The sequence below is a fragment of the Lontra canadensis genome, unplaced genomic scaffold, assembly GCF_010015895.1.
Source record: "Lontra canadensis isolate GAN:19392208 unplaced genomic scaffold, GSC_riverotter_1.0 scaffold43, whole genome shotgun sequence".
NCBI classification, from domain to species: Eukaryota; Metazoa; Chordata; class Mammalia; order Carnivora; family Mustelidae; genus Lontra; species Lontra canadensis.
The window spans coordinates 15,873,508-15,899,775 of NW_022631037.1; the positions used below are offsets into that span (position 1 = coordinate 15,873,508).

The 26,268-nt window shown below is 42.8% G+C and overlaps 1 protein-coding gene across 5 annotated transcripts in view; it reads left to right on the forward strand.

The window, feature by feature from the left end:
* The window catches only part of ATP6V0A1 (ATPase H+ transporting V0 subunit a1), a 60,969-nt gene that overhangs the window by 17,403 nt on the left and 17,298 nt on the right, over positions 1-26,268 (forward strand). For 3 of the 5 annotated variants that reach the window (XM_032871675.1, XM_032871671.1, XM_032871672.1), the window contains exons 4-17: positions 1,533-1,630; positions 2,355-2,483; positions 9,195-9,298; positions 9,629-9,755; positions 11,589-11,671; positions 12,706-12,799; positions 16,293-16,505; positions 17,601-17,751; positions 18,638-18,777; positions 19,116-19,273; positions 19,936-20,026; positions 24,249-24,367; positions 25,459-25,675; positions 26,054-26,161. In XM_032871675.1, coding sequence (XP_032727566.1) covers positions 1,533-1,630; positions 2,355-2,483; positions 9,195-9,298; positions 9,629-9,755; positions 11,589-11,671; positions 12,706-12,799; positions 16,293-16,505; positions 17,601-17,751; positions 18,638-18,777; positions 19,116-19,273; positions 19,936-20,026; positions 24,249-24,367; positions 25,459-25,675; positions 26,054-26,161 — 1,832 coding nt within the window. The remainder of the gene's footprint in view (positions 1-1,532; positions 1,631-2,354; positions 2,484-9,194; positions 9,299-9,628; positions 9,756-11,588; positions 11,672-12,705; positions 12,800-16,292; positions 16,506-17,600; positions 17,752-18,637; positions 18,778-19,115; positions 19,274-19,935; positions 20,027-24,248; positions 24,368-25,458; positions 25,676-26,053; positions 26,162-26,268) is intronic. The other 2 variants (XM_032871673.1, XM_032871674.1) reach the window with 1 other exon arrangement.

The following is a 26,268-nucleotide window of genomic DNA, read 5'->3' on the forward strand; positions in this document are numbered from 1 at the left end:
GGACCCTGGGATCATGACCTGAGCTGAAGGCAGAGGCTTTAACTCACTGAGCCACCCAGGCCCCCCTAAAGATTTTATTTTTAAGCAATTTCTATATCCAGCATGGGGCTTAAACCCACAGCTCTGAAATCAAGAGTTGTATGCTCCACCAACTAAGCCATCGAGATGCCCCACTATCTAAGATGTCAACATAGCCTTTTTTTTTTTTTTTTTAAGATTTTATTTATTTATTTGTGAGAGAGACAGTGAGAGAGAGCATGAGAGGGGAGAAGGTCAGAGGGAGAAGCGGCTCCCCATGGAGCAGGGAGCTAGATGTAGGACTCAATCCCAGGACTCTGGGATCATGACCTGAGCTGAAGGCTGTCACTAAACCAACTGAGCCACCCAGGTGCCCAATATAGTCTTTCTATGAGGGAAGAAACTAACACACTTAAGAGTCCTGTTGAGAGTTCGGGTGTTCATAGACTTTATTTCATCCTTCAGGTGGGTGTTAACCTCATTTAATAAATGAGGAAGCTGGGGCACCTGGCTGGCATGGTTGGTAGAACATCTCACTCTTGATCTCAGGGTCATGAGTTCGAGCCCCACGTTGGGTGTAGAGATTACTTTAAAAATAAATAATAAATAAACAAGTAAATAAATGAGGAAACCAGAGAGGTTAAGTGACTTGCTGGAGAACATAACCAGTTATGCTGGAATCAGTATTTGAATCCCGATTGCTCTCTCTGGCTCCCAAACCAATGATCTTGCTACTCTCCTATGCCAGCTTTCAGCTAGCTGATGGGGTGAATTTGGTCTCTGCCCTAAAAAAATGTCACTGGTTGACACTTTTCTGGTATTTTGGGTCCTTACTCCATGTCACTTTTTGTTTTTTTTTTGTTCTGTTAAAACTGATAATTATTGTTTTCATATTTTATGAAACTGTTGATCTGGAGTTGTCTCACTAGTATGCTAAATGTCAAATATTCTATTGAATTGTGCCTTTCTGTAGCTCTGCTATATAGCAGTATCTACAAATTGAACCATCGTACTCTGGAGTACTGGTTGCACAGGGGGGAGAACTGACGCAGATGAGCATTTAAGATCACGAGAGAGAAAGAGGATGGTTGTGGGTTGATAATCCTCTTTGGGGTGTCTGTGATTTAAAGATTTTATTTATTTATTTGACAGACAGAGATCACAAGTAGACAGAGAGGCAGGCAGGGGGGTGGGGAAAGCAAGCTCCCTGCTGAGCAGAGAGCCCGGTTTGGGGCTCAATCCCAGGACCCTGAGACCATGATCTGAGCTGAAGGCAGAGGCTTTAATCCACTGAGCCACCCAGGCGCCCCCTGGGGAGTCTGTGATTTAGAGAGCGTGCAATGAAAGAAAAGGAATGTGGAGGAAAAAGAATTTACATGTTGTGCTTCTTTCTATGAAAGTATCTTTATAGAACAAAGCTCTTTTTAGCCAGATTTTTGCTCTTAGTTTTTTCCTCAAATATTGGCAATTCCAGGCCTATGTTATACATGAATGTTTTGATTCTGTCGTTTTAGGATTTGTTGAGAAAGAGATAAGAAAAGCTAATATCCCAATTATGGACACTGGTGAAAACCCAGAGGTGCCCTTCCCCCGGGACATGATTGACTTAGAGGTAAACAATTCTAAGGAAGCCAGATGTGTTTCTTTCTACTTAAATGCAGAAATTATTTTCCCGTGTGAATGGAGAATAGAGGAATTCTTGCTGCCATTGTCCACATTGTCTCTTGCTTGTGAGTTTCTTGTGGAGACTTATTATAGAGCACTCTCTTGAACAATATCGCATGCTACCAAATAAACATTTGTCGCCTTACTGAAACCTTATTGGATTAATGTCAACTTACCTACCAATTTATTAATCTCATAGACTAAATGAATAAGCAGTAGACTTTTTTTTTTAAGATTTTATTTATTTACTTGACAGAGAGAGAACAAGCAGGGGGAGTGACAGGCAGAGGGAGAGGGAGAAGTAGCCTCCCTGCAAAGCAGAGGAAGCCCGATATGGGACTCCATCCCAGCCAAAAGCAGTCACTCAACCAACTGAGCCACCGAGGCGCCCCAGCAGTAGACTTTTCCATATTTATTTTATCCATCCAAAGTCCCCTGAGAAATTCGACCAAGTGTGTAATAGAACCTATAGATAAAGATAGAAGATGCTAAGCAAAAAATTTTCATCGAGAAAATTGCCTGGCAAAATCACATATTTGCTGGGTAGATATAAAATATGTTTGAACCATGAGGGTTGCAAGAATTCTATGGGATGGATGAATTCATCTGTCTTTCAGAACAAGCATATCGAGCTTATTGTAAGTTAATAGTTTGATTTTTTTTTCCTGTAGGCCAATTTTGAGAAGATTGAAAATGAACTGAAGGAAATCAACACAAACCAGGAAGCTCTGAAGAGAAATTTCCTGGAACTGACTGAATTAAAATTTATACTTCGCAAAACTCAGCAGTTTTTTGATGAGGTCAGACTATTGTTTCTTTTAGTATTTGAGCAGCTGATAACACACCCGCACAAGTGGGCCATGTTGTTATTCCAGAAATTATTTTAATTTGCTAGTTTGAAAGCAATACCATTTTTACACCGTTTTAGTTGAAGAAATATCAGATTATGTTCCATTTTTCATTCAGTACACAGCCAGTCATGGTTTTGTATATTTTTGCATTTTCTGCAGTTTTTCATCCTGAGCTGGGGAAAGGAACCCTAAAGTAGTTGTATATACATAGTTGAAATTTTTACATTATATTTTAAGGTAAGTAAAGGGTTAAGGTAAAAGTTAAAGCAACAAGAAACATTCGGTCCTACATGAAACTATAATGAAGTTTTAACCTCTGAACTTTTTATCATCAAGTTTTTATTTTTATTTTATTCTCTATGTTTGCTTATCAGTCATGAGCACATTTGTAACTATCCACCTAGCACATATCACATTTTAATTTTTCAAGAGTTTTTCTTTATGTTGTATGGAAATACTGGAAGGATGCCTGTTTTGAAGTTCCTGGATTTTCACAGAAACTCAATTGCACTACTTTATAGGGAAAAATGTAAATCAGTTCCTGCATTAAAAATGTAGGTTTTTTAAAAGGAAGGCTTCCTTCTAATTACACCTGGAGAGGACTTTCAGCCTGGACTTGCTTTATGGGTGGCCCAAGATATTGGTAACTCTCTTTTTTATGGTCAGGTGTCTTGGGCACCAGATTAGTAATATCAGACACTTCAGCTGTTGGTCCAGCCACTGTTCAGTGTGCCTTCCATAAAATTCTTCATGTCCTTTGCTCAACAACGACGACAAACTTGGCAAAGCTTTTTAAAAATAGAAGGCCCGTTTTAGTTAGCACATGATGTAGTCTCTCTCTCTTTTTAGAGATTTTACTTATTTATTTAAGAGCGAGAGAGAGAGATGGGGCGCCTGGGTGGCTCAGTGGGTTGGGCCACTGTCTTCGGCTCGGGTCATGATCTCAGAGTCCTGGGATAGAGTCCTGCATCGGGCTCTCTGCTCGGCGGGGAGCGTGCTTCCTCTCTCTCTCTCTCTGCCTGCCTCTCCATCTACTTGTGATCTCTCTCTGTCAAATAAATAAATAAAATCTTTAAAATAAAAAAAAATTTTTTAAAAAAGAGCGAGAGAGAGAGAGAGAGAGCGAGCATGCACGAGCAGTGGGGAGAGGGAGAAGCAGGCTCCCCGCTGAACAGGGAGCCCGATGTGAGACTCCATCCCAAGATCCTGGGATCACGACCTGAGCTGAAGGCAGAAGCTTAACCCACAGAGCCACCCAGGCGCCCCATGTGACGTATTCTCAGTTCTACTTTTAATATCTGTCTTTTAGGGAAAGACCAACTCTCTAGCCCTCTAGACTGGAGCACGGGCTCTGTAACCAGCAGTGTGAGCCTCATCCGGGAATTTGTGAGAATGCACATTACTAATCCTCACTCCAGACTCGGAATCAGAAACTCTGCGGGTGGGGCCCAGCAATCTGTTTCCACAAGGTGACTCTGAGGCACACTAGTTTGTGAACCGCTGGGCTCCAGAAAGTTAGCTGAAGATGTGACACATTCCTCAGTAACTAAGAACTGATTCAGTGAAGCTACGCTAATTAAAAAAAAAAATCCGTTGGGGCAAGGGAACAGGGAAAAGCTCAGATGAATTTAATTGCATGATCATCCCAAGAATCTGGCTATGTACCCAGAGAGGTTTGGTGTGAATATTCAGCTTGCAGACTGCGTGGAGAATTTTGAGACTGACAGAAACTTCTTTCACTAGGACTCGGTATCTCATTGCATTAGAGGGTGTGGGACAGTGTGATGAACTCTTTCCAAGTGTTTCAGGTCTTTTGCAACAGGCATGGCCACTTTTGCCATGTGGCTTTAATGAACAAATAATCTGGAATTCCAGTTGCTCACTACCTGACCTGTTACTGTATTTATATTCATTAACTCACTGAGCTTTAATGAGCACCTACTCTTCGTGAGTCACAAGATGAGTAAGATATGGTCCCTGTGCTCACGGAATGCATCACTGAGTCATATCAGGAAACATGCCAGAACACAGTACCTCCATATGCTCCCAGACGTGTGCTCTTCTAAAGCTGTCCAAGCTGCCCACAGGTCCATTTTCAGCTGGCCTCAGAGTCAAAGCTCAGGTACTTTGAGCATCATTTGGGGCTTAATTCTTTTGCCCTACCCCCCCCTTCCCCTTTTGATACAGTCTTAGTTTATTGCTGGGTTGTTGCTGAAATGTATGCACATATCTTTCATAACCTCCTGAGTTTAAGGAATGGAATAGGTTTCCTTGTCTAGTTCATTCTGAGAGAAAATCTGAATAAACACTGACAAGTGGATTCCCTTACAGGCAATAGTTACTTGAATTGTTAATGTTATTAAAAACAAGATACTAAAAACAAAATAAGAGAAATCACTTGGAAACATGATCACAGTTTTAAAATCGCACGTTCTGGATTTAGGAATTTGCTTTGTGATTAATAAATCGCAACATGAAACACCCATGCTTAGGAGGTACTCTAGAAGTCTTCATGACCTTCATGCCCGATCCATAGTGTGTTGTTTCCCCCTTACATGAAACACTTTTTGGTGGGGGGCAGGGAATAACCTTTTTTTTTTAAGATTTTTTAATTTGAGATAGAATGAGAGTGAGAGAGAGAGAGAGAGCACAAGCATGGGGAGCACCAGGCAGAGGGAGAAGCAGAACTCCCTGCTGAGCAGGGAGCCTGATGTGGGGCTTGATCCCAGGACTCTGGGATCATGACCTGAGCCAAAGGCAGGTATCCAACTGACTGAGCCACTCAGGCACCCCAGGGTGGGGGGTGGGTAATAACCTTGAAGTACTTTTGAGCATGAGGCCTTGGCTGTGAGAGATTCTTTGGCTGCTTTTGTCATCAGTTTCTCTTGTTCCTAGCACCCTCACCATAGTGTGGGGAGTCTTCTGGCAACAGCTACTCTGCCTTTCTTCTTGAGTGCAGAGTCCATGCCTTGCAGAGGCGTGTCACTAGCTCAGAGGCTCAGCCAGGTCCCTTTCAATGGCCCTTGCCCTACTGTTGTCAGACAGCAGCATCAGGTGTCACTGCCTTGACAGGAAATGAGACGTCACAGAGGAAGTGCATCTGTGCACGTGAGCGCACACTTTAAATAATGCGAAAGATAAAGAAACTTGCCACCCTCAAATCTCGGAAATGTAATTTTTTTCACAAGATTGTCTTCCATGCCTGAGATTATAATGTTTGCAAATGGCCTAAAACACGACCAGTTTAACCCCCCCCTTTTTTTTTTTTTATAAAATTTGGTGAACATGATCAGTAATTTATAATAATGAGTTACCAAAAAATGGCTAAATCAGGAAGTGGTTCTTTCCATCTTTAGGCATAGCAGTCATGATTGGCAAGATGTCTGGAAGGGGAAGAGTAAACATAAATTGAGCATTCTTATGATTTAAGATGATTACAAATTCAACTTAGCCATTTCTTATCCAGAGCATTTAAAATGACTTGTTATTGATTATCCTTTTCTCAGTCTTCTTGCTTATGAACAACTGTAAGAGCTGGAGAGCGTTCTCTGCATCTTTTACCATAAGCACCCTAACATATGAGAGTGTAAAGAAGACTGGAAAAGTAATGGTTAATGGCATGCAGGTCTCCCTGCCTTCCTTTCCTTCTGCGTCTTCCATCCATCTGCTTTACTTTACTTTTCTTTCATCTGCCATCTCCTCTGGGGCTTGGGTGAATACCTTCAGTGAGGAAATGTGGTTTCTCTCGCAGTGTAGCTGGAAGTAAAAGCGTTTACTCTCGTTAATTAATGCAGCTTGAACCGGACGCGCTGTGGACAGGACGCCGCTGAGATTCTGCCACTTCCTCTTTCAGGGCATGGTTTTCGTGTTCTGACTGGGGCAAAGGTGAACCGGAGAGCATAGCAAGTAATTCAGACACACATCGGCAGTGTTGTTATTGTTATTAGGAACCCAGAATAGGATTCAGATACCCCACGATGCAGTTTTAGAGATCGTCTTAAAGGCCCTCAGTGAGCAGTTCTGGTCCTCCTAGTTCCCCATGAGGCACAATTATTTTATTTAAAAATGTTTGACTTTCCTCTCTAAGGTTTAGGATTTTTTTTTTTTTTTTAAGATTTTATTTATTTGACAGGGAGAAAGAGATCACAAGTGGGCAGAGAGGCCCGCTGAGCAGAGAGCCTGATACGGGGCTCGATCCCAGGACCCTGAGATCATGACCTGAGCCGAAGGCAGAAGCTTAACCTGCTGAGCCACTCAGGCGCCCCATAAGATTTAGGATTCTTAAGTAGCAAGTAGTGAAAGCAGTTGTCCCCTGTACAGCACATAGGCTTGCGCTGTGCCTGATCTTTTGGATTTACTGAAACCAGGTCTTATGAACCATGGCAGGAAGTAGGCAGAAGTCTTGCGGGTAGCAGTCAGTTTCACTGGTTTTTGCCAAGGGACATCCCTAGAACAAGTTGAAATGAGGTAGTCATCTAGATCCTTAAAATGAGTTACCTGTGGCTTGCAATCAGCTGATTTGATATTAAGTAGAAACAAGAAAGCTAAACTTCCATTTGATAGGAAATGGAAACCTGTTGCCCGCATTATCTCATCTTAAACTTTTTCAACATCTGAGGACAGTATCTGTCTGCCCTCTGATGTACTCAGTGCCTGCCCTTCCTTTTTTTTTTTTTTTTTTTTTTTTTTTTTTCGGGGGGTCAGGGAGTGAAAGGAGGGTTGAATGTTGATCCTGCATCAACTTTTAGAATTCACTTCCCCAAAAATTTCTTTATTTTTTTTTTTAGGCTTTCAGCCTTATCATTTGGTTTATATCTGTAGGTTTTTACACAATCCTAAAGTCCTCCCCCCAACCCCTTGGCTTTACCTTTATGGTCCTGTCACTTATCAGGTGAGATTCCCTTGTGACATTTTTTAAGGTTTTTTGTTTGTTTGTTTGTTTGTTTTTCTAAGATTTTATTCATTCATTTGATACAGGGAGACACAGCGAGAGAGGGAGCACAAGCAGGGGGAGTGGGAGAGGGAGAAGCAGTCCCCCCACCCCACCCTGTCAAGCAGGGAGCCTGATGTGGGGATCCATCCCAGGATCCTGGGACATGACCTGAGCTGAAAGCAGACACTTAACAATTGAGCCGCATAGACGCCCCACCCCGTCACATTTTTTGATCACAGGGTTAACAAGAAGGGAGTTGAATTGATGTTTGGGATGAAAATGATAGAGAAAAATTCTATTTTTTTTGTTTAGTTTTGCTTTTGAAAAGGGAGATTATTATGGCTGATTTCTAGTCTTTGGTCAAGCAAGCAGTGTGTGGATATTAAAGTTGGGGAGATCAAGTGATAGAGACGTTGATTGGCCTTTATTTTTTAGAGCAGCTTCTCCTTTTTGGTAAGAATAAAAGGTGGTAGGATGCGTTGGGTAGAGAGCATCTAGGAAGTATAGATCTCCATCTGAGAAGGTCCCTCTCCTTCATTTCATTGTATAAACTGTCATGGTGGAAATCATTTTAAATCTGAACAATTAAACTAGCGTACATGCTCTATATTGGCTTATTATCGGCTACATTATCTTCACTTGATTAAGATTATTGGCTTCCACTTTGTTCTCAGTGACACTTAAGCTGTATAGCCAAACATCACCTTTTTAAGATTCTTAGATTCCCGGTCAGAAACTAGGCCACTCAGAGAAGTTTTCACCTTTTCTTCCTTCTGTTGATACAGTGGAGGCCTAGGCCTGCGCATCTATTGTGCTTGTGGAGAAAGAAATACTCTTTATTTTTTTTAATATGATTTACTTTTTTTTTTTTTGTACGATTTTATTTATTTATTTATTTGTCAGAGAGAGAGAGAGAGAGAGAGCGAGAACACTCACAAGCAGGCAGAGGTGGAGAGAGAAGCAGGCTCCCTGCCGAGCAAGGAGTCTGATGCGGAACTCCATCCCAGGACCCTGGGATCATGACCTGAGCCAAAGGCAGCGGCTTAATACTGAGCCATCCAGGCGTCCCAAGAAATACTCTTTAAATCCCATGGCTTGGGGCATTTTATATGGTGGCCATGTTGAAAGCTCTCATGTACTGAATTTTGAAGAACATGGAAACCCAGACATGTGGAAATGCCCCTTCTGCCTTTCTCCTGATCCCACTGTGCTTGGGGCGGTGGCTGTGCCTTGCTTTCTTCCTTGGAAGGAGAGTCTCCATCTTTCACATTCCCACCCAGGGAAAATTCTAGTCTGTAGCTGCCTGGAAATTTGATGTTGCAAGTATCTTCACAGTTGCTTTGGTTCTGCTAAAAACAGAAACATCTCAGCTTCCATCCATATGCACACATATTTCCTGATACTTTCATGGCTCGTTCAGGGAAACACAGAAAAAAATGGTTTCCACCAAATAACAGATTTATACATCGTCACCATTATTTAATGTTTTTTTCCTTTATTCCTTGTTTGAAAAACCATTTCCCCAGATGCTTTACTGGGGCATTTAAGCTTTCTTTTCCTCTTGTTTCTTTCCTTTGTTTTCTTCCCTTATTGTTTTTGTGGGTATGTCGTCTCTTTTGGTGGTTTCTTTCTTTTCCGTCTTTATTTTCTGAACTTATCTCCTGGTTCCTCGTTCCCTGCATGCCACTAACTATTTTCATTAGATATTAATTGATTTGTGAATTCAGGCTGAATTGCATCATCAGCAGATGGCGGATCCAGACTTGCTGGAAGAGTCCTCGTCCCTCCTGGAGCCAAGTGAGATGGGAAGAGGCACACCTTTAAGACTTGGGTAAGTCGTGCTTCAAACCTCCATAACTCGGGGTCACATTCATTTTTGCTGTCAAAAGAGTAGTGAGGCTGGGCATTCAATTGTTTCCAGGATGCATTCTCTTCTGAACTTCTTGAGACGTTCCTGTGTCACTTTGGATTCAGTTCCTGAGCTGTTCCATCAACCCTCTCCTGGTTCTGGGAAGAAGACTTTGGGAGCCCTTTTGACATAACATTGCATAGCTGTGTGTTTGTCATGTTTGCGCCTCTCCCCTCAATTCCCTTCTTTGTCTTAAAGCCTCCCAACCCATGGCGTGGAGTAGAGTTCCCCATCTGGCTCTTCTTCCCACAGCTTCGTGGCTGGTGTGATTAACCGGGAGCGCATCCCTACTTTTGAGCGCATGCTTTGGCGGGTGTGCCGGGGGAATGTGTTCCTGCGACAGGCTGAAATCGAGAACCCCCTGGAGGATCCTGTGACTGTAAGACAAGGAAATTGTGTCCCGTGGCATAGGTCTTGTAAAAGGGAGCTCAGAGCAGTAACCCTGCATGGTACCCCCTGAGTCTGGCCCTCCCACAGAGGATCCCTTAAGTTTCCCCCTGCCCCGATCTGCAAATAGGAAGTATTGTTCTTTTCCTCTTAACTTCCGTCCTTTATGTGCCGATGATGTGTACTGACAGATGCATAGACATTTCGAGCCTCACCTGTGTCAGTATTATTTGGACTATAAGTATATTTTCTCCCCTTATTTTAAACTTCAGCTTTATATACTTTCTGTTACTTATCAGAGGCCAAGAGAAAATTAATTAACTTTCTATGAAAATTCAGAGTGTGACATCTGAATTTTCCAGTTCCAAGTTTCCAATTCCAGTTCCAGTTCAATGTGTAAGGAGAGGAGAGAGTTCCTCCTCAACTATGACCTTTAAGTTGATGAAAGTTTTACTTGGTAAGGTTTTTTGTCTACTTGTTTGTTGGGAGATTTAGAAACTTCGTTTAAAACTAATACATTGTGCAAGATCAGAGGATCTTCTCTACCTCGTGCTTTGCAAAGTAGGAATGGCTGAACATCTTGGCATTTGACATAATGGGGCAGAGCTCTTAACATCAACATATACTAAGTATGGTGAATCCTGATTTCAAAGTGCCCAAGCAAGGAAGGTGAAATGTTCTGCAAAAAAATTTACTATGCTTTTATATTGGTATTATTTGGAAGCCTGGGCTTTTTCTGTTGAAAGTTATCCTTTGGATTTTCTAAAATAAGTATCCTTTGCTCTCCACAAAGAGAGATTGGATTGTGAGACTTCTCATAATGAGTGGGTCATGCAGCTGAAATGGTCTGAGCACCTGAGGCTTTTATCCTTTTATCCTCCTGAACAGGAGAGTGGTGACACTTAGGGTTCAGGGAGCTCCCAGAGGAGCAGAGCTGGGCAGACTCCCCGCAGGCTGTCCTCACGTTGTGGAGACATTGCAGTTTGTATTGACTCCTAATGTGGAGCTGTTCTCGGGAATACTTGGACAAATTTCTGGGCAACAGAAAGATTATTTTATCAACAAGTTGAGGAAAGGGGTCTGGATAGCTACAGCAGAGCGGCTACACAAGGCACATGCTCCAGTTTATTTTCCATCCTGGAGAACTTAGGGATTTAAGACTCTTTGCCTCATTTTCTTCAATCCTCATCTCCTTTTATCCTTCTAAAGCCTGTTTGTTTTTTATTATAAGAACTCTGGGAATATGAGAAAATACAGGCAACCAGAGACAATACTGGTTAACACCCAGTTATGCTTAATTTTCTGACCTTGCCCTGCAGTCCTTGTGTCAGACTCCACGTGTGAACTTGGTATTTGTAGTAGATGGCCCTCCTCCCTGGCCCTTAGATCAAACGTAGCATGAAGCATGAGATTCTATATCAGCATTCTTCCCCAACCCTCACCTCCTTATGGTTCCTCAGTCCCCTTTATCTGGGAACTTATAAGCGTGGAACAAACAGGAATGGCTTCCTTTCCTCTCCTCCCTCCTTACTCAGGCATTGTAGGGTCTGAGGTTGAATTAGTAAAAAGGGCTATATGGTGCTACAAGGAGAATCATGTTAGCATCTGTATTTCAGCTCATGGTTGAGTTTAAAAACAAATACAGAAGGGTTTTTTGTGTGAATGGGAGACCACAGGGCAAATGTTCTAGTAACAGAGCTTAAAAAGTGCAGGGTTGCCATATCCTTCAAGGACTCCCATTGTTCCTGTAGCACCAAGTAGGGTATTTAAGAAATTTTCTTCCAGGCCAGAAATCTGAATTCTTTGTTTTGGGTTTGGGGCCCAGGGTGACCACGTGCACAAGTCCGTATTCATCATCTTCTTCCAAGGCGATCAGCTGAAAAACAGAGTCAAGAAAATCTGCGAAGGGTAAGAGAAATGTGCCTCCCAGAGGGTGCAGCCAGGCTGCCTATTAAGCCATGGAATATAGAAGAGTGAAACAATAACCCTTTTAGTCTACTGACACAGTGCAAGTATCTTTTAATTATATTAGGACTATTTTAAACAATTAGAAATGACCTAAGTTCATTTTTAAAAGTACTGTCAAAACCACAATTTCCTTTCTTTGAAAAAATGTATTTAGGACTCATGGTTTACAAATGTTACATTGTTTTAGGACAATGGGTTTGTGTACCCAGTAGTGTGCTATATAGGCACTGTGCCCTCACACTTTTCTGAAATTCTACCCATAGGATCTCTTTTCCTTGCCACCTTTTTCTAATAATTTACAATATGATTTGCACTACTGAGTTTTTATTTATTTTTATTTTTTTAAAGATTTTATTTATTTATTTGACAGAGATCACAAGTAGGCAGAGAGGCAGGCAGAGAGAGAGGAGGAAGCAGGCTCCCTGCTGAGCAGAGAGCCCGATGCGGGGCTCGATCCCGGGACCCTGAGATCATGACCTGAGCTGAAGCCAGAGGCTTAACCCCCTGAGCCACCCAGGCGCCCCTCACCACTGAGTTTTTAACACTTTAAGGGAATTCAGTAGCTGCAGAGAATGTAAGGGTAGTTCAGATGTTCTTGCTCTATCTATAGGACACTTAGGATTTATTAATGATCAGTGCGCCAGTCTGAGCTAATTCTGTATTGGTCCTTCTAGTACACTGAGATTGCTTTCTGAGGTTATTTAAATTGGACAGGTTAAGAAACTTAAGTTTTCGGGGTGCCTGAGTGGGTTAGTGGGTTAAAGCCTCTGCCTTCAGCTCAGGTCATGATCCCAGGATGCTGGGATCGAGCCCCACTTCGGGCTCTCTGCTCAGTGGAGAGCCTGTTTCCCCATCTCTCTGCCTGCCTCTCTGCCTACTTGTGATCTCTGTCTGTCAAATAAATAAATAAAATCTTAAAAAAAAAAAAAAGAAAGAAACTTCGTTTTTCACTGGGCTGTGTCTGTATGTTCCAGGTTCCGGGCCTCACTCTATCCCTGTCCTGAGACACCACAGGAGCGGAAGGAAATGGCTTCTGGAGTTAATACCAGGATTGACGATCTCCAAATGGTATCAGAGGGCTGGAGGGAATTTGTGTGTGTGTGAAATACTATAATCGAAGACCATTCTCCTTCCTTGAAATACTAACAGTTTATGAGACACCTATAGCAGCCAGGATGCCAAAAACGGAAGTGTCCGTGGGTGACTTGTGCTGTTGGGCACTGGGGAAAAGTTGCAGGGAATGACTGCTAAAAATAGCATGACAGTGTTAATCATCCTCAAACACGACAGGAATGCTATACCTCTGAAATTGTTGTTGCTTTGAGTATTCAGTTTCCCTCCTTATGAGTCTGAGATTTTTTATGAGGTAAAAAAAAGTATACTTAGATGAGAAAAAAATATCAAGCAATACAGAAGTACACATAAAGTCAGTTCCTTCGTCTCTCACACTCTCTCTCCTTCCAGAGGCAGCCGCTCTTAATAGCTTGGTGTGTAACTCTGATTACCTCAGATCTTAACCACACGGTCTAGCCAGAAAGGCCTACCATAAGTCTTTTTTTTTTTTAATTATTTTTATTTATTTATTTAATTTTTTTAAAAGATTTTATTTATTCATTTGACAGACAGAGATCACAAGTAGGCAGAGAGAGGCAGGCAGAGAGAGAGAGGAGGAAGCAGGCTCGCCGCGGAGCAGAGAGCCTGATGCAGGGCTCCATCCCAGGACCCTGGGATCATGACCTGAGCCAAAGGCAGAGGCCTTAACCCACTGAGCCACCCAGGCGCCCCCTACCATAAGTCTTGTACCCCAGAAGAGACTGACATCACCAGTGTGGTTTATACACTCCATGGTTATCATGAGGTCCTAAGGTTGGAGTCATGACTGAGGCATCCATGGAGGGAAAGCATGGCCAGTTGGAGCTTTGTTCCCAGTTGAAAGGATGTGATGATTGTCCTCTTGAAGCATTAAAACACAGAGCAGTCCCTGCTCCCCGTTCTCTGTCATTTTGCCTTCTGAGATCTCAGTTACCCACGGTCAACTGCGGATCTGAAACATGATCCTCCCCCTGATGATGTCAGAAGGCTAGTAGCAGCCTACGCTATTCTCCTCACTCCATCCCCTCACCTAGGCATTGTGTCCTCTCACATCCTCACAAGAAGGGTGAGTATGGTACAATAAGATATTGAGAGAGAAAGACCACATTCGCGTGACTTTTATTGTAACATATTGTTATAATTATTCTGTTCTATTATTAATGTTAATCTCTTACTGTATGTAATTTTTTTAAATTAAATTTCATCATAGGTATGTGTGTGTAGAACAAAATATACTATAAATAGTTAGATAGTATTAACGGTTTCAGGCACCCACTGGGGATCTTGGGTGGTGTCCCCTACACATAGGGGCCACTGTACTTAATATCAAAAACAGTTCTTTCCAGCAGGGGTAGAATTGTCAGAGATATGTTCTAACTCCTATTTCAACTCCCTTTATCATCTTTCCCTCCAGCCCCCATTGTCTGTGACCCACCAACAACCTATTCCCATCTCCTTTGAGATACACTTAACCTATTTAACCAAGGGAAGAGAGTTTTTTAGACTTTTAGACCTGCTGGCAGGTGATAGGCCAGTTAGTACATTCTGGGTTCTAGAGCTATCTTATCTCCTCCTTGACTTATGCATAGGTTTTTAAAAGGCACGGGCAATATGCAAAATTTGATCTTTGAAATACCCAGCTGTATGAACTGAAACTTATTTTTTTTAAGATTTTATTTATTTATTTGAGAGAGAGAGTGAGAGAGAGAGAGAATGTGAGAGGAGGGAGGGTCAGAGGGAGAAGCAGTCTCCCCGCTGATCAGGGAGCCCCAGGTGGGACTCATTCCTGGGACTCCAAGATCATGCCTTAGCCAAAGGAAGTCACCCAACCACTGAGCCACCCAAGCACCCTGAACTGAAACTTTAAAAAGGAATAGAGGGTGGGGCACCTGGGTGGCTCAGTGGGTTAAACCCTCTGCCTTCCGCTCAGGTCATGATCTCAGGGTTCTGGGATCGAGTCCCGCATTGGGCTCTTTGCTCAGCGGGGAGTCTGCTTCCTCCTCTCTCTCTGCCTACTTGTGATCTCTGTCTGTCAAATAAATAAATAAAAATCTTTAAAAAAAAAAAAAAAAGGAATTGAGGGGTGCCTGGCTGGATCAGTCGGTAGAGCATGCAACTCTTGATCTTGGGGCTGTGAGTTGGAGCCCCATGTTGGGTATGGAGATTACTTAAAAATAGAATCTTGAAAAAAAAAAATGTGGGTGTGGGAGATAGGGAAAGAGAAAAGCAGATAGGGCAATGCTTACAAGTTTATCCAGCATCCTTCCTGAAGTTTGAATAGTAGTTGTAAAATTGTCAACAGCCAGAAGGTGTGAAAATAACTTTGTTCCTTCTCAAGTGATACAAGAGATTCTCTAGCATGTGTGTTTTTTATGGAAGTCACCACCTATTGCCCTTCAGAAAGTAGTTACTACTTTTTTCTGAATTGACTTGATGAACCAAGTATGATGGAGCCCTGTGTATTTTTTTTTTAAGATTTTATTTATTTATTTGAGAGCGATCACAAGCAGGCAGAGAGGCAGGCAGAGAGAGAGAGGAGGAAGCAGGCTTCCCGCTGAGCACAGAGCCCGATGTGGGCCTCGATCCCAGGACTCTGGGATCAAGACCTGAGCCAAAAGGAGAGGCTTTAACCCATTGAACCACTCAGGCACCCCAGCCTTGTGCATTTTAAAGAAATGTGGAGATTTAAGGTTAATTTTCATGCAGAAGTGTGAGTGGCGGGTTGCTCGCCCTTTGGCTTAGCCCCTCTCTTGCTATTGAAATCATAAATGGTGATAAACAAGGCAGTAGAATGTTAAGTATCCCGTCTCCTAAGGGCAATGTGTACTGGTTTCCAAAGGATCACCACTGAAACGTCTTTTTTCCCCCAAGAAGCCTGACAGAAAGATAAAGACTTACCTGCCCCACGATAACAGTGGTATGTGGCAGTCTAAATATCTTCTAAGGTTTTGAGTCCTTCTGACCCCCCAGTGTCTCCTGTCCCTTGTTCCCTGGCATGGAGTCTCTCTTGGCATAGGCGGGCAGCGGCATTCAGCCCTGCCTCTTTCCCATCATTCCCCGGTGCTGGCTTATGTTCAGTGCATTCTGCAGCTTGCTGTTTTTAATAGTGGATTTTGTCCAGTCCCAGCCCTATGCTGCTGACGTCTTTGAGTCTGAGTTACAGACTCTACATGGAAAGTCATTGCTCTTTAATGATCAGATTAGCTGTGGAGTTGGGGGGAAGATAAATATAGAGGACCTAAAAACTATCTCTTCAGGTTTCTTTTTAGCTTGAAGCTGAATGAAAATGAATATTAGTAACCAAAATTCTAATTCTTTATAATCCCCCCCCCGAAAAAAAGCCATTCTAGTCAGAAGAAGAATAAATCCCTAGCAGTCCTGCTCAGAAAGCTGTGCTCTTTGCCATTCATATGCTGAGACCTAAGCCTGGTGTAGAAGGATCTCTCTGTGCTGCTTTCTCTCCCATAAGGTTCTCAATCAAACAGAGGATCACCGCCAGCGGGTCCTGCAGGCGGCTGCCAAGAACATCCGAGTCTGGTTCATCAAAGTGCGGAAGATGAAGGCCATTTACCACACCCTGAACCTGTGCAACATCGACGTGACCCAGAAGTGCCTGATCGCAGAGGTCTGGTGCCCCGTTACCGACCTCGACTCCATCCAGTTTGCGCTCAGAAGGGGCACGGTGAGTCCCCCACAGCTGGCAGTGCAGCTGGGAGGAGCGGTTCCCATTGGTACTAACGTTAATTGATGACATTTTATGGCATTTTTACTTTCAGAGTTCTTGGGTAGACTCATCTTGTACTCCTCTTTCCTCCTAACAATACATTTTGTATAACCTTGTTTTCCAGATGTGGAAACTGCAGTTCAAAGAAATGACTGGGCTCCTGGGTGGCTCAGTCCTCAGTCGGTTGAGTGTCTGACTCGATTTCAGCTCAAGTCATGATCTCGGGGCTGTGAGATCCAGCCCCACATCGGGCTCCGCGCCGAGCGTGGAGTCTGCTTGGGATTCTCTCTCTCCCCCTCCCCCACTCATGTACACGCACACTCTCTCGCTCTCAAAATTAATATATAAATATTAAAATATTTTTTTAAAAAGATGAAATGACTTGGTTATATACTCATGCTTCTTCAGAATAGCTCCTGACCAGAATGTCAGTTTCTTTATCCATTCTCTTTGACCCTCAGACTGGTTCCTTTTTTTTTTTAAGATTTTATTTTCTTGAGGGAGAGGGAAGGCAGAGCACAAGCGGCAGGGGGTAGGAAGGGGCAGAGGAAGAGGGAGAAGCAGACCCCATTGAGCAGGGAGCCCGGTGCAGGGTCGTTGATCCCAGGACTCTGAGATCATGACCTGAGCCAAAGACAGCAGCTTAACCAACTGAGCCACCCAGGTGCTCCCATCAGACTGCTCTGAGAGATAACCCTGGCAGTCCTGTCTAGTAGTTAAAGTTCGAGAAGATAACGCTGCTTTCTCCATAAAAGGGCAGAACAACGATACTCTTAGAAAGGCACATGAGAATGTCTCCAGACAAGGAAGTTCCATGTTTTCTTTGGTTGCACATTTTGGAATTGAATTTTCTCACATAAGGATATTCTTTGTAACACTTAATTTAAATCTTTCACTGTAGATTTTATACCTAGCTCATATTTCTCCAAAGACTGGGCAAGATTGACATACAATTTATGTAAAGTAAAAAGCACCTATTTTATATGTGTAGTTTGATGAGTTTTGATAAATACATACGATCTAATTTTGATATATGTGTTTACTGTTTCCCAGGAACACAGTGGTTCCACTGTGCCCTCTATTCTGAACAGGATGCAAACAAATCAGACGCCCCCAACCTATAACAAAACAAACAAGTTCACATATGGCTTTCAGAACATAGTAGATGCTTACGGAATTGGAACTTACCGAGAGATAAATCCAGGTAAAAAAGCTTGAATCTTCTCCCTCTACAGGTTTTATTTGTTTGTTTCTTCTAATATCTCCCTTCAAATGTTCCTGAGTAACTGGCGTAAAACTAATGATGTTGTCAAGACCTCAGCCCTGGCAGAATTCCTGTAAGGAGGTGCCCATTTTGACACAGGGAGGGAAGTTTATTACTGGGCGGCTCTCCTTTGAGACATGGTTTTATAGGAGTGAGCTCAGGGGATTGGATTCTTTTGTGTGCTCTCACAACTATGAAACACCTGGCTTTCTCTAGCACACCATTTGTAGGAAGTGCTTTAAGCAAAATGTTTCTTCTGAGATTTCTGATATTTTTGAATGGCTTCCCTATTCCTGGTTAGAGAAAACATAGCAATTATCGACCATTTTAGACACAAAGCAGATTTCACAAAGCAAAAACAGGAGAGTAATTATTAAGTCACAAGTCTGAGAATTTTGTTTTTAGCTAAAGTCTGCGGGACTGGCTTTTCTCTGGGCTCTGGGCTTCCTCCCACTTACCTGGGAACTTTATTCAGCTGAGAAATGGTTGCTGCACAAGAGAAGAAAGCTTGCCTGTCAAAGGAGCACCGTTCTGGGGTTAGAGAAAGGGAATCAAAGAATAAACCACACCGTTGCCAGGTCTAGGGTCAGAACTTTCACTTCCTATGTTCTTTGTTTAAAATGCTAATGGTCGCCCAGATCCCATCAGAGCTGCTTTGTGAGGACGTGGGGATCCTGTCATGGAAGATTTTCTCTGGGAGTCCGTCTGACCAACAGCTAGAGAATAAGTTCCCTTATACTGATCTTAGTGTATGAGGAGGAATGTGATCTGCTGCTGATGGTCACGGTTTTCTGTACTTTGCTCTTTTCCTCTGGTTTCTTTATAGCTCCATATACCATCATCACTTTCCCTTTCCTGTTTGCTGTGATGTTTGGGGACTTTGGCCATGGTATTTTGATGACCCTTTTTGCTGTATGGATGGTATTGAGGGAGAGCCGGATCCTCTCTCAGAAGAATGAGAATGAGGTAATGTTTGCTCCATCTGCGTTGGACTGAAACTTTGTCATCTCTCAAGCATTCATTATAAAATTATGATCTGGGAGTCTTTTATCCATGCATTTACAGAGAAGTTACAGAGGCCGTTACAGGAGTAGAGAAGTTATATTCATTTTAACTCTAAAGTAGTCATGTGTTGTGAAAGTAATTTCTTGTTAGCACTGTATTTGGCTTTTACTCTAAGCTCTCTGACCCGAGGTGGGTGGGGTAGATTAGTGTGAGAAGAAGGGTCGTATATTCTCTGTAACATTGTCACAACATGAGCCATGAGGAGTATGTTTCATTGACTTCTTTCTTCTGGTTCCCAGATGTTTAGCACCGTGTTCAGTGGCCGGTACATTATCCTGTTGATGGGCGTGTTTTCCATCTACACTGGCCTCATCTACAATGATTGCTTTTCCAAGTCTCTTAATATCTTCGGGTCATCCTGGAGCGTACGGCCAATGTTCACTTTATATAATTGGACGTAAGTTGCAAAGAAGCTAAAAGTCAAAGTTCATTCCCTTTCTGTTCAGCTCTGATTGTCCAGACAAGAGGTAAACTTCTACCTCTTGAAGAGGTGGCTGACAGCGTCTCTGTTTAAGAAGAATCCAGTGTCCCCTCTTATTTATGCCCCAGCCAAGCAAATGTTTGTGATTCCTTCAGCACTATCAAGAAACTGAGTGCCTGGGGTGCCTGGGTGGCCCAGTCAGTTAAACATCTGACTGTTGAAATCAGCTCAGGTCTTGATCTTGGGGTTGTGAATTCAAGCCCTATATTGGGCCCCATGCTGGGTGTGGAGCCTACTTATGATGCTTAGCCAACTGAGCCACCCAGGCAGCCCTAAGTGTGGAGCCTACTTTAAAAAAAAAAAAAAAAAGAAAAGAAAAAAACTGAGACTATAAATTTAGGCACATTGTTTCTTATAAATTAAAAGCAGAGTCCCCAAATTCCTTACTTAGTTGTGTAGGTGTGTTTGTTTGTTGTGGTCTTGTTATTTCTGATCCCTTCTTATTCTCAGATGCTAGTCGCTCCTCTTTTATTGAAGAGAGAAGACAGCTGTAGTAGTTTCTTTTAGGATCAGTTTTGGACCCCAGCAGTTTCCCTCTCTTGATAAAAATAAATGGAACTTTTCTCCTGACGTGGTAGGGAGGAGACACTTCGGGGGAACCCTGTTCTGCAGTTGAACCCATCCGTCCCTGGAGTTTTTGGTGGACCATACCCTTTTGGCATCGATCCAGTAAGAACACTTCTTTCCTTTTGTCTAATACCACATTTTAAAAAAAAGATTTATTGGTTTATTTACTTACTTACTTGAGAGAGAGCGAGAAAGAGTGTGCATGTGTGTGGGGGAAGGGCAGAGGGGCAGGAGAGGAAGAGGGAAAGCATCCCAAGCTGACTCCTTGCTGAGCACAGAGCCCGTTCCAGGGCTTGGTCCCATGACGCTGAGATCATGACCCGAGCAGAAACCAAGAGTCAGACGCCCAACCATCTGAACCACCCAGGTGCCCCTAACACCAGATTTTTAAACTGTAATCCGGAAGTGAGAGAATTAAATTGAAGATAGTTAACTTGGTTTTCAGCTGAAGTATTTTTGGAAAGCCTTTGTGTAGCGGTCTAGAGTACTTCCAAACTATAAGAAACCCAAATGCCTTGGGGAGCCAAATAATTTTTCCTGCACTATTTATTTCAGAGGTGTGTGATAATTTTGACCCTAGGAAGATTGACTTTTAAGACTCCTTCCCAGTTTATTTCTGTTTAACTTAGTTTGGCTTTTATTTTTAGCAGATGTTTTAACAAACCAGAAGCAGTTCTTTCTATGGATTTTTAGATTTCCATTTTTATCCTTACATACTTACAGAAACTTTTCTCAGAATTAAAAAAACAAAACAAAACAAAACAAAACAAAAAAACCTTAGGCAAATAAAGTGTGATCAAATCTTTTGTATTGTGTGCTTAAAGGGGGATGGAGGGAGGAGTTTAAGAATGAGCATTAGACAAGAAGGAGTACAGAATTCCAGAGGAAAAACAGATTGTTATGGGACAGAAAGATCAAGGTTTCTTAAAAAAAAATGGGCATTAATTTGGCCTTTAAAAAATATTTCAGGGGTGCCTGGGTGGCTCAGTTGGTTAAGCGTCTGCCTTCAACTCAAGTCAGAATCCCAGGGTCCTGGGATCAAGTCCCACATTAGGCTCCCTACTTGGCGGGGAGCCTGTTTCTCCCTCTGCCTTCCTCTCTCTTTTTCTATCTCTCATGAATAAATAAAGAAAACCTTAAAAATTTCAGACTGTTACAGGTGAGAGAGAAGTATGTGCAAAAGTATAGAAGTAGGGGTACCTGGGTGGCTCAGTGGGTTAAAGCCTCTGCCTTCGGCTCAGCTCTTGATCCCGGGGTCCTGGGATCGAGCCCCACATCGGGCTCTCTGCTTGGCAGGGAGCCTGCTTCCTTTCCTCTCTCTCTGCCTGCCTCTCTGCCTACTTGTGATCTCTGTCTGTCAAATAAATAAATAAAATCTTTAAAAAAAAAAAAAAAGCATAGAAGTGGGGAGATACAAAGTTACTCATTTTGATTATTATAAAAGCATATGTTACTGAAATGGTCACTGTGGGCCAATCTCTGTACTCCACACCCTGAAACATTTCTAGGAGGGAAGTAAGTACTGCTCTCCCCTTCATACAGATAAGGAGAGAGAGGCTTGAAGAGGTTGAATAACATTTCACATACGCATTTAACAAATGTTTACTGAATCCCTGTTGTGTCTAGGCATAGTGCTTGCTGGGGGAAACACATAATTGCAGTTGTAGCCCCTGCCCTCAAGTAGCTTAGAGTCTAAAAATAATACTAGGTAACATTCTATAGTGTTCTGCAGTTGACAGAAAGTTTTTGGTTTTGTTTGTTTTGTTTTGTTGTTGTCTTGCATACATCTCATTTGATGCTTAAGGATAGGTGTTGAGTTTGAAGAGCCTGTTGGACGCGCAGGTATACATGTCCATCAGGCCGTTGGAGCTATAGAACTGAATCTCAGGGCACACTGGGTCTGAGAGAGAATTAGCCACAAGTTTTCGGGTTAGAAGTCGCCGAGCGTGAGCGCCTCACAAGGACCCCAGTTCAGGAAACATGATGGGAGGCTAGCCGGCAGCAGACCTGGCCCCTCATGTTCCTGAGTCTGCACTTTGTCCTGAAGAAGACAGTGGGGGTGCGGGGTAGGTTTGGGCACAGGGAAGTGCCTGCATGGGAGGCGTTGGTTCAGGAAACATAATCTGATGGTCAAGTAGAGGCAGAACTGTGGAAAATATTGCAGATGTCCAGGCCCAGGTGACAAAAGCTTAAGGCAACTGATATTTAAAAATAGATGGAACTCCCCCAGAAGACAGACTGGAAGAACAGGTGAATGACAAGCTTATGGCTCCCACAGGACAGCAAAACTCCAGCACCAGGGGAAGAGACTATTTTGAGCTCCAGGTGTTTCCTCACAACTCGTTTGTCCTTCAGACTAACATTTTACATTTCTTTTTTTTTTTTCTTTGTTTCTTTCTCTCTCTCTCTGTTTTTTTTCCCCCCTTTTTCCTGTTTCAAATAGATTCTTATTTTCCAAATAAAATTTAAAAAAAATCAAAATAGATGGAAAGACAACACCATGGGGATATGATCAGGGAAAAAATGACCGTGGGAACATCTACAAAATAAATGTCCCAGCTTCTTCAAATAAAGGAATAAAAAAGGAGAGTAGAGGGAGAATTTATAGATTAGATATTTAAGAGCTGTGTCAGTGTAGAGACCTAATCTGGACTCTACTTGGAATAAATGAATTTCTTTTTCTTTTAATTGAAGCATAAGTGCCTGGGTGGCTCAGTCAATTAAGCAACTGCCTTCATTCGGCTCAGGTCATGATCCCAGGGTCCTGGGATCAACCCCTGCATTGGGCTCCCTGCTCAGCAGGGAGTCTCCTTGTCCCTCTCCCTCTGCCTCTCTCCCTAGCTTGTGCTATCCTTCTCTCTCTCTCAAATAAATAAAATCTCTTTAAAAATAAATAAATAAATAATTGGGGCACAATCAAGGAATTTTAAATACTGACTGTATGTTTCATGATATTAAAGAGTCAGTGTTAATGCTTTTGGGAGTGATAACAGTATTGTGGTCATGTTTTAAAAAAAAATTAGTCCTGGGGCGCCTGGGTGGCTCAGTGGGTTAAGCCTCTGCCTTCAGCTCAGGTCATGGTCTCAGGGTCCTGGGATCAAGCCCCACATCAGGCTCTCTGCTCAGCGGGGAGCCTGCTTCCCCCCTCTCTTTCAGCCTGCCCCTCTGCCTCCTTGTGACCTCGCTCTCTCTCTGTCAAATAAATAAATAAAATATTAAAAAAAAAAATTAGTCCTTACCTAAAAAAGGTGGGGTGTGGTGCCTGGGTGGCTCAGGCAGTTAACCATCTGATCTTGATTTCAGCTCAGATCATGACCTCAGGGTCATGAGATCGGGCCCCATGTCCATCCTGGGTGTGGAGCCTGCTTAAGATTCTCTTGGGGTGCATGGGTGGCTCAGTGGGTTAAGCCTCTGCCTTCAGCTCAGGTCATGATCTCAGGGTCCTCAGATTGAGCCCTGCATTGGGATCCCTGCCGAGCAGGGAGCCTGCTTCACCCTCTCTCTCTGTCTGCCTCTCTGCCTCCTTGTGATCTCTCTCTCTTTGTCAAATAAATAAATAAAAATATTAAAAAAAAAAAAAAGATTCTCTCTCTTGGGTACCTGGGTGGCTCAGTCAGTTAAGCATCTGCCTTTGGCTCAGGTTGTGATCCTGGGGTCCTAGGATCAAGTCCTGCCTCTGGCTCCCTGCTCAGCAGGGAGTCTGCTGCTTCCTCTGCCTCTGCCCTCCCACCTGCTTGTACGCTCTCTCACACTCTCTCTCTTTCAAATAAATAAAGTCTTAAAAAAAGAAAAAAAAGACTCTCTCTCTCTCTCCCTCTCTTTCAGCCCTTCTCCCCACCTCTCCTCCTCTTCCCCAGCAGGCGGGCTCTCTCTTTCTTACAACAAAACAAAGCAAAAAAAGAGTCAAATATTTACTGGTAAAATGATATGATATCTGGACTTTGCTTCCAAATAATATGGAGGTGGAGAGTAGGTTGTCTGTGTGATAAAATAAGATTGACCTTGAGTCAATAGGTAATTGTGCATCTGGGTCATAGGTAAATGTGAGTTTGTTATACTGTCCTCTCTACTTAAGTCTGTGTTTAGAATCTTCTATAACTAAAAAAAAAAAGGCTTTAAAACGTAGGTGAATAGGAGCACCCGGCTCGCTCAGCTGGTGGAGCATGCAACTCTTGATCTCAGGGTCATGAGTTCTAGCCCCACACTGGGCGTAGAGCTTACTTTTTTTTTTTGGTAGAGCTTGCTTTTAAAGAAAAAGAAATAGGTGAATAATATCCTATTCACGAACCCTGTAATGCCTTTTTGTTTCCTTGTGTTGTGACAGATCTGGAACATTGCTACCAATAAACTGACCTTTCTCAACTCCTTTAAAATGAAGACGTCTGTTATCCTAGGCATCACCCACATGATGTTCGGAGTCACCTTGAGCCTCTTCAACCATACGTGAGTTGCTGTATTTATGACACAAGAACACGCATAGCTTAGATAATGCTTTTGCATAAAGATATAATGGCTTATTTGGGGAGGGATTAGTAACTCAGAACCCCGTTCTGTGTTAAAGAAGTGCTTTGATAAAAATCTCATATTCTTTTTTTTTCTTTTAAAGATTTTGTTTATTTATTTGACACAGAGAGAGATCAGAAGGAGGCAGAGAGGCAGGTAGAGAGAGAAGGGGGAAGCAGGCTCCCTGCTGAGCAGAGAGCCCAGTGTGGGACTCGATCCCAGGACCCTGAGATCATGACCTGAGCCGAAGGCAGAGGCTTAACCCACTGAGCCACCCAGGTGCCCCCTAAAAATCTCATATTCTTAAATGAGGCTTAATATTAGTCCCTTAACAATTCATAACTGCAGTAAAGATCTTTGAAAAACCTTATGTCATTTTCATCAAAATGAGTGATTGACTTTTTTTCTTTTATGGGTAACTCATTTAAAATTATGAACTGTGGTCCCAGAATGTACTATATTTTCTAGTCTCTTTCTCATGGGAAAAGATTACTGGAGTTGGTATCAGGATGTTCAAGGTCCAAAAGTTTGGAAGTCACGGTTAATCCTTCTTGTTTCTGTTGGCCTCCCGTGCTTCTGGCTGTTGCTTCTTTAAGTGATAAAGACAGAATTGAGGGAGCTGTAGGTAAGAAATCTACTAAGTACTTCCATTTCGTGTAGGGGTGACCCTGGGTCTGTTCACCTTTAAAGTAAGTTCTGGGGCGCCTGGGTGGCTCAGTGGGTTAAGCCGCTGCCTTCGGCTCAGGTCATGATCTCAGGGTCCTGGGATCGAGTCCTGCATCGGGCTCTCTGCTCGGCAGGGAGCCTGCTTCCCTCTCTCTCTCTGCCTGCCTCTCTGTCTACTTGTGATCTCTGTCAAATAAATAAATAAAATCTTTAAATTAAAAAAAAAAAAAAAAAAGTTCTGTGCCCAGTGGGGGACCCGAATACACAATCCTGAGATCAAGAGGCCCGTGCTCCGCTGACGAGCCAGCCGGTGCCCCCCTGGGTCCGTTGACCTTTAACATTTTTTTTTCTCTCTTCCTTTCTAGCTATTTCAAGAAGCCGCTGAATATCTACTTTGGATTTATTCCTGAAATCATCTTCATGACTTCTTTGTTCGGCTACTTGGTTATCCTCATATTTTACAAGTGGACAGCCTATAATGCTAATACATCTGAGAAAGCACCGAGCCTTCTGATCCATTTCATAAACATGTTTCTCTTCTCCTACGGGGACTCTAGTAATTCGATGCTGTATTCCGGACAGGTGCGTCAACCCAGAGGTGGACTGTCTTAGGTGGTTACCCTAGGTCAGGAAGCCAGATATTTCTGTGACTCTGGCAAAGCCTTTAAAAATCTCTTTCTGTGGTTTTAGTTTTCAGCCCATATATCCAGACCTAAATTCAGCCCATCCTCCTCAGCTTCGGAGGACCTATTATAATTCCTGTATCCACAAAGGGCAGAATTTATAATTCTCATCCTATGAGACAATTCCTGGGCTTTGCCACAACATCATCTAATTATTTTGAGAAGCTAGATAGTGTTATTCTTAGATCAGTAAGAAAGTACTGTTTGGGGGAAATTTGTGCTGGAGTTGGAAACTGCATGTTTGATTAATGTGATGTGCCTTGTCCTTACTTTGTAGAAAGGAATTCAGTGTTTCCTGGTAGTGGTTGCACTACTGTGTGTGCCTTGGATGCTACTATTTAAACCACTGGTCCTTCGCCATCAATATTTGAGGAAGAAGCATTTGGTGGGTGTATTTTTATTGCTGAAAGTTACTAGATTTTTTTCCCCCCTTGAGATCAAGGCAATTCCTCATCAGATATAATGAATTGTGCATAAGTCTGTATGATCTTA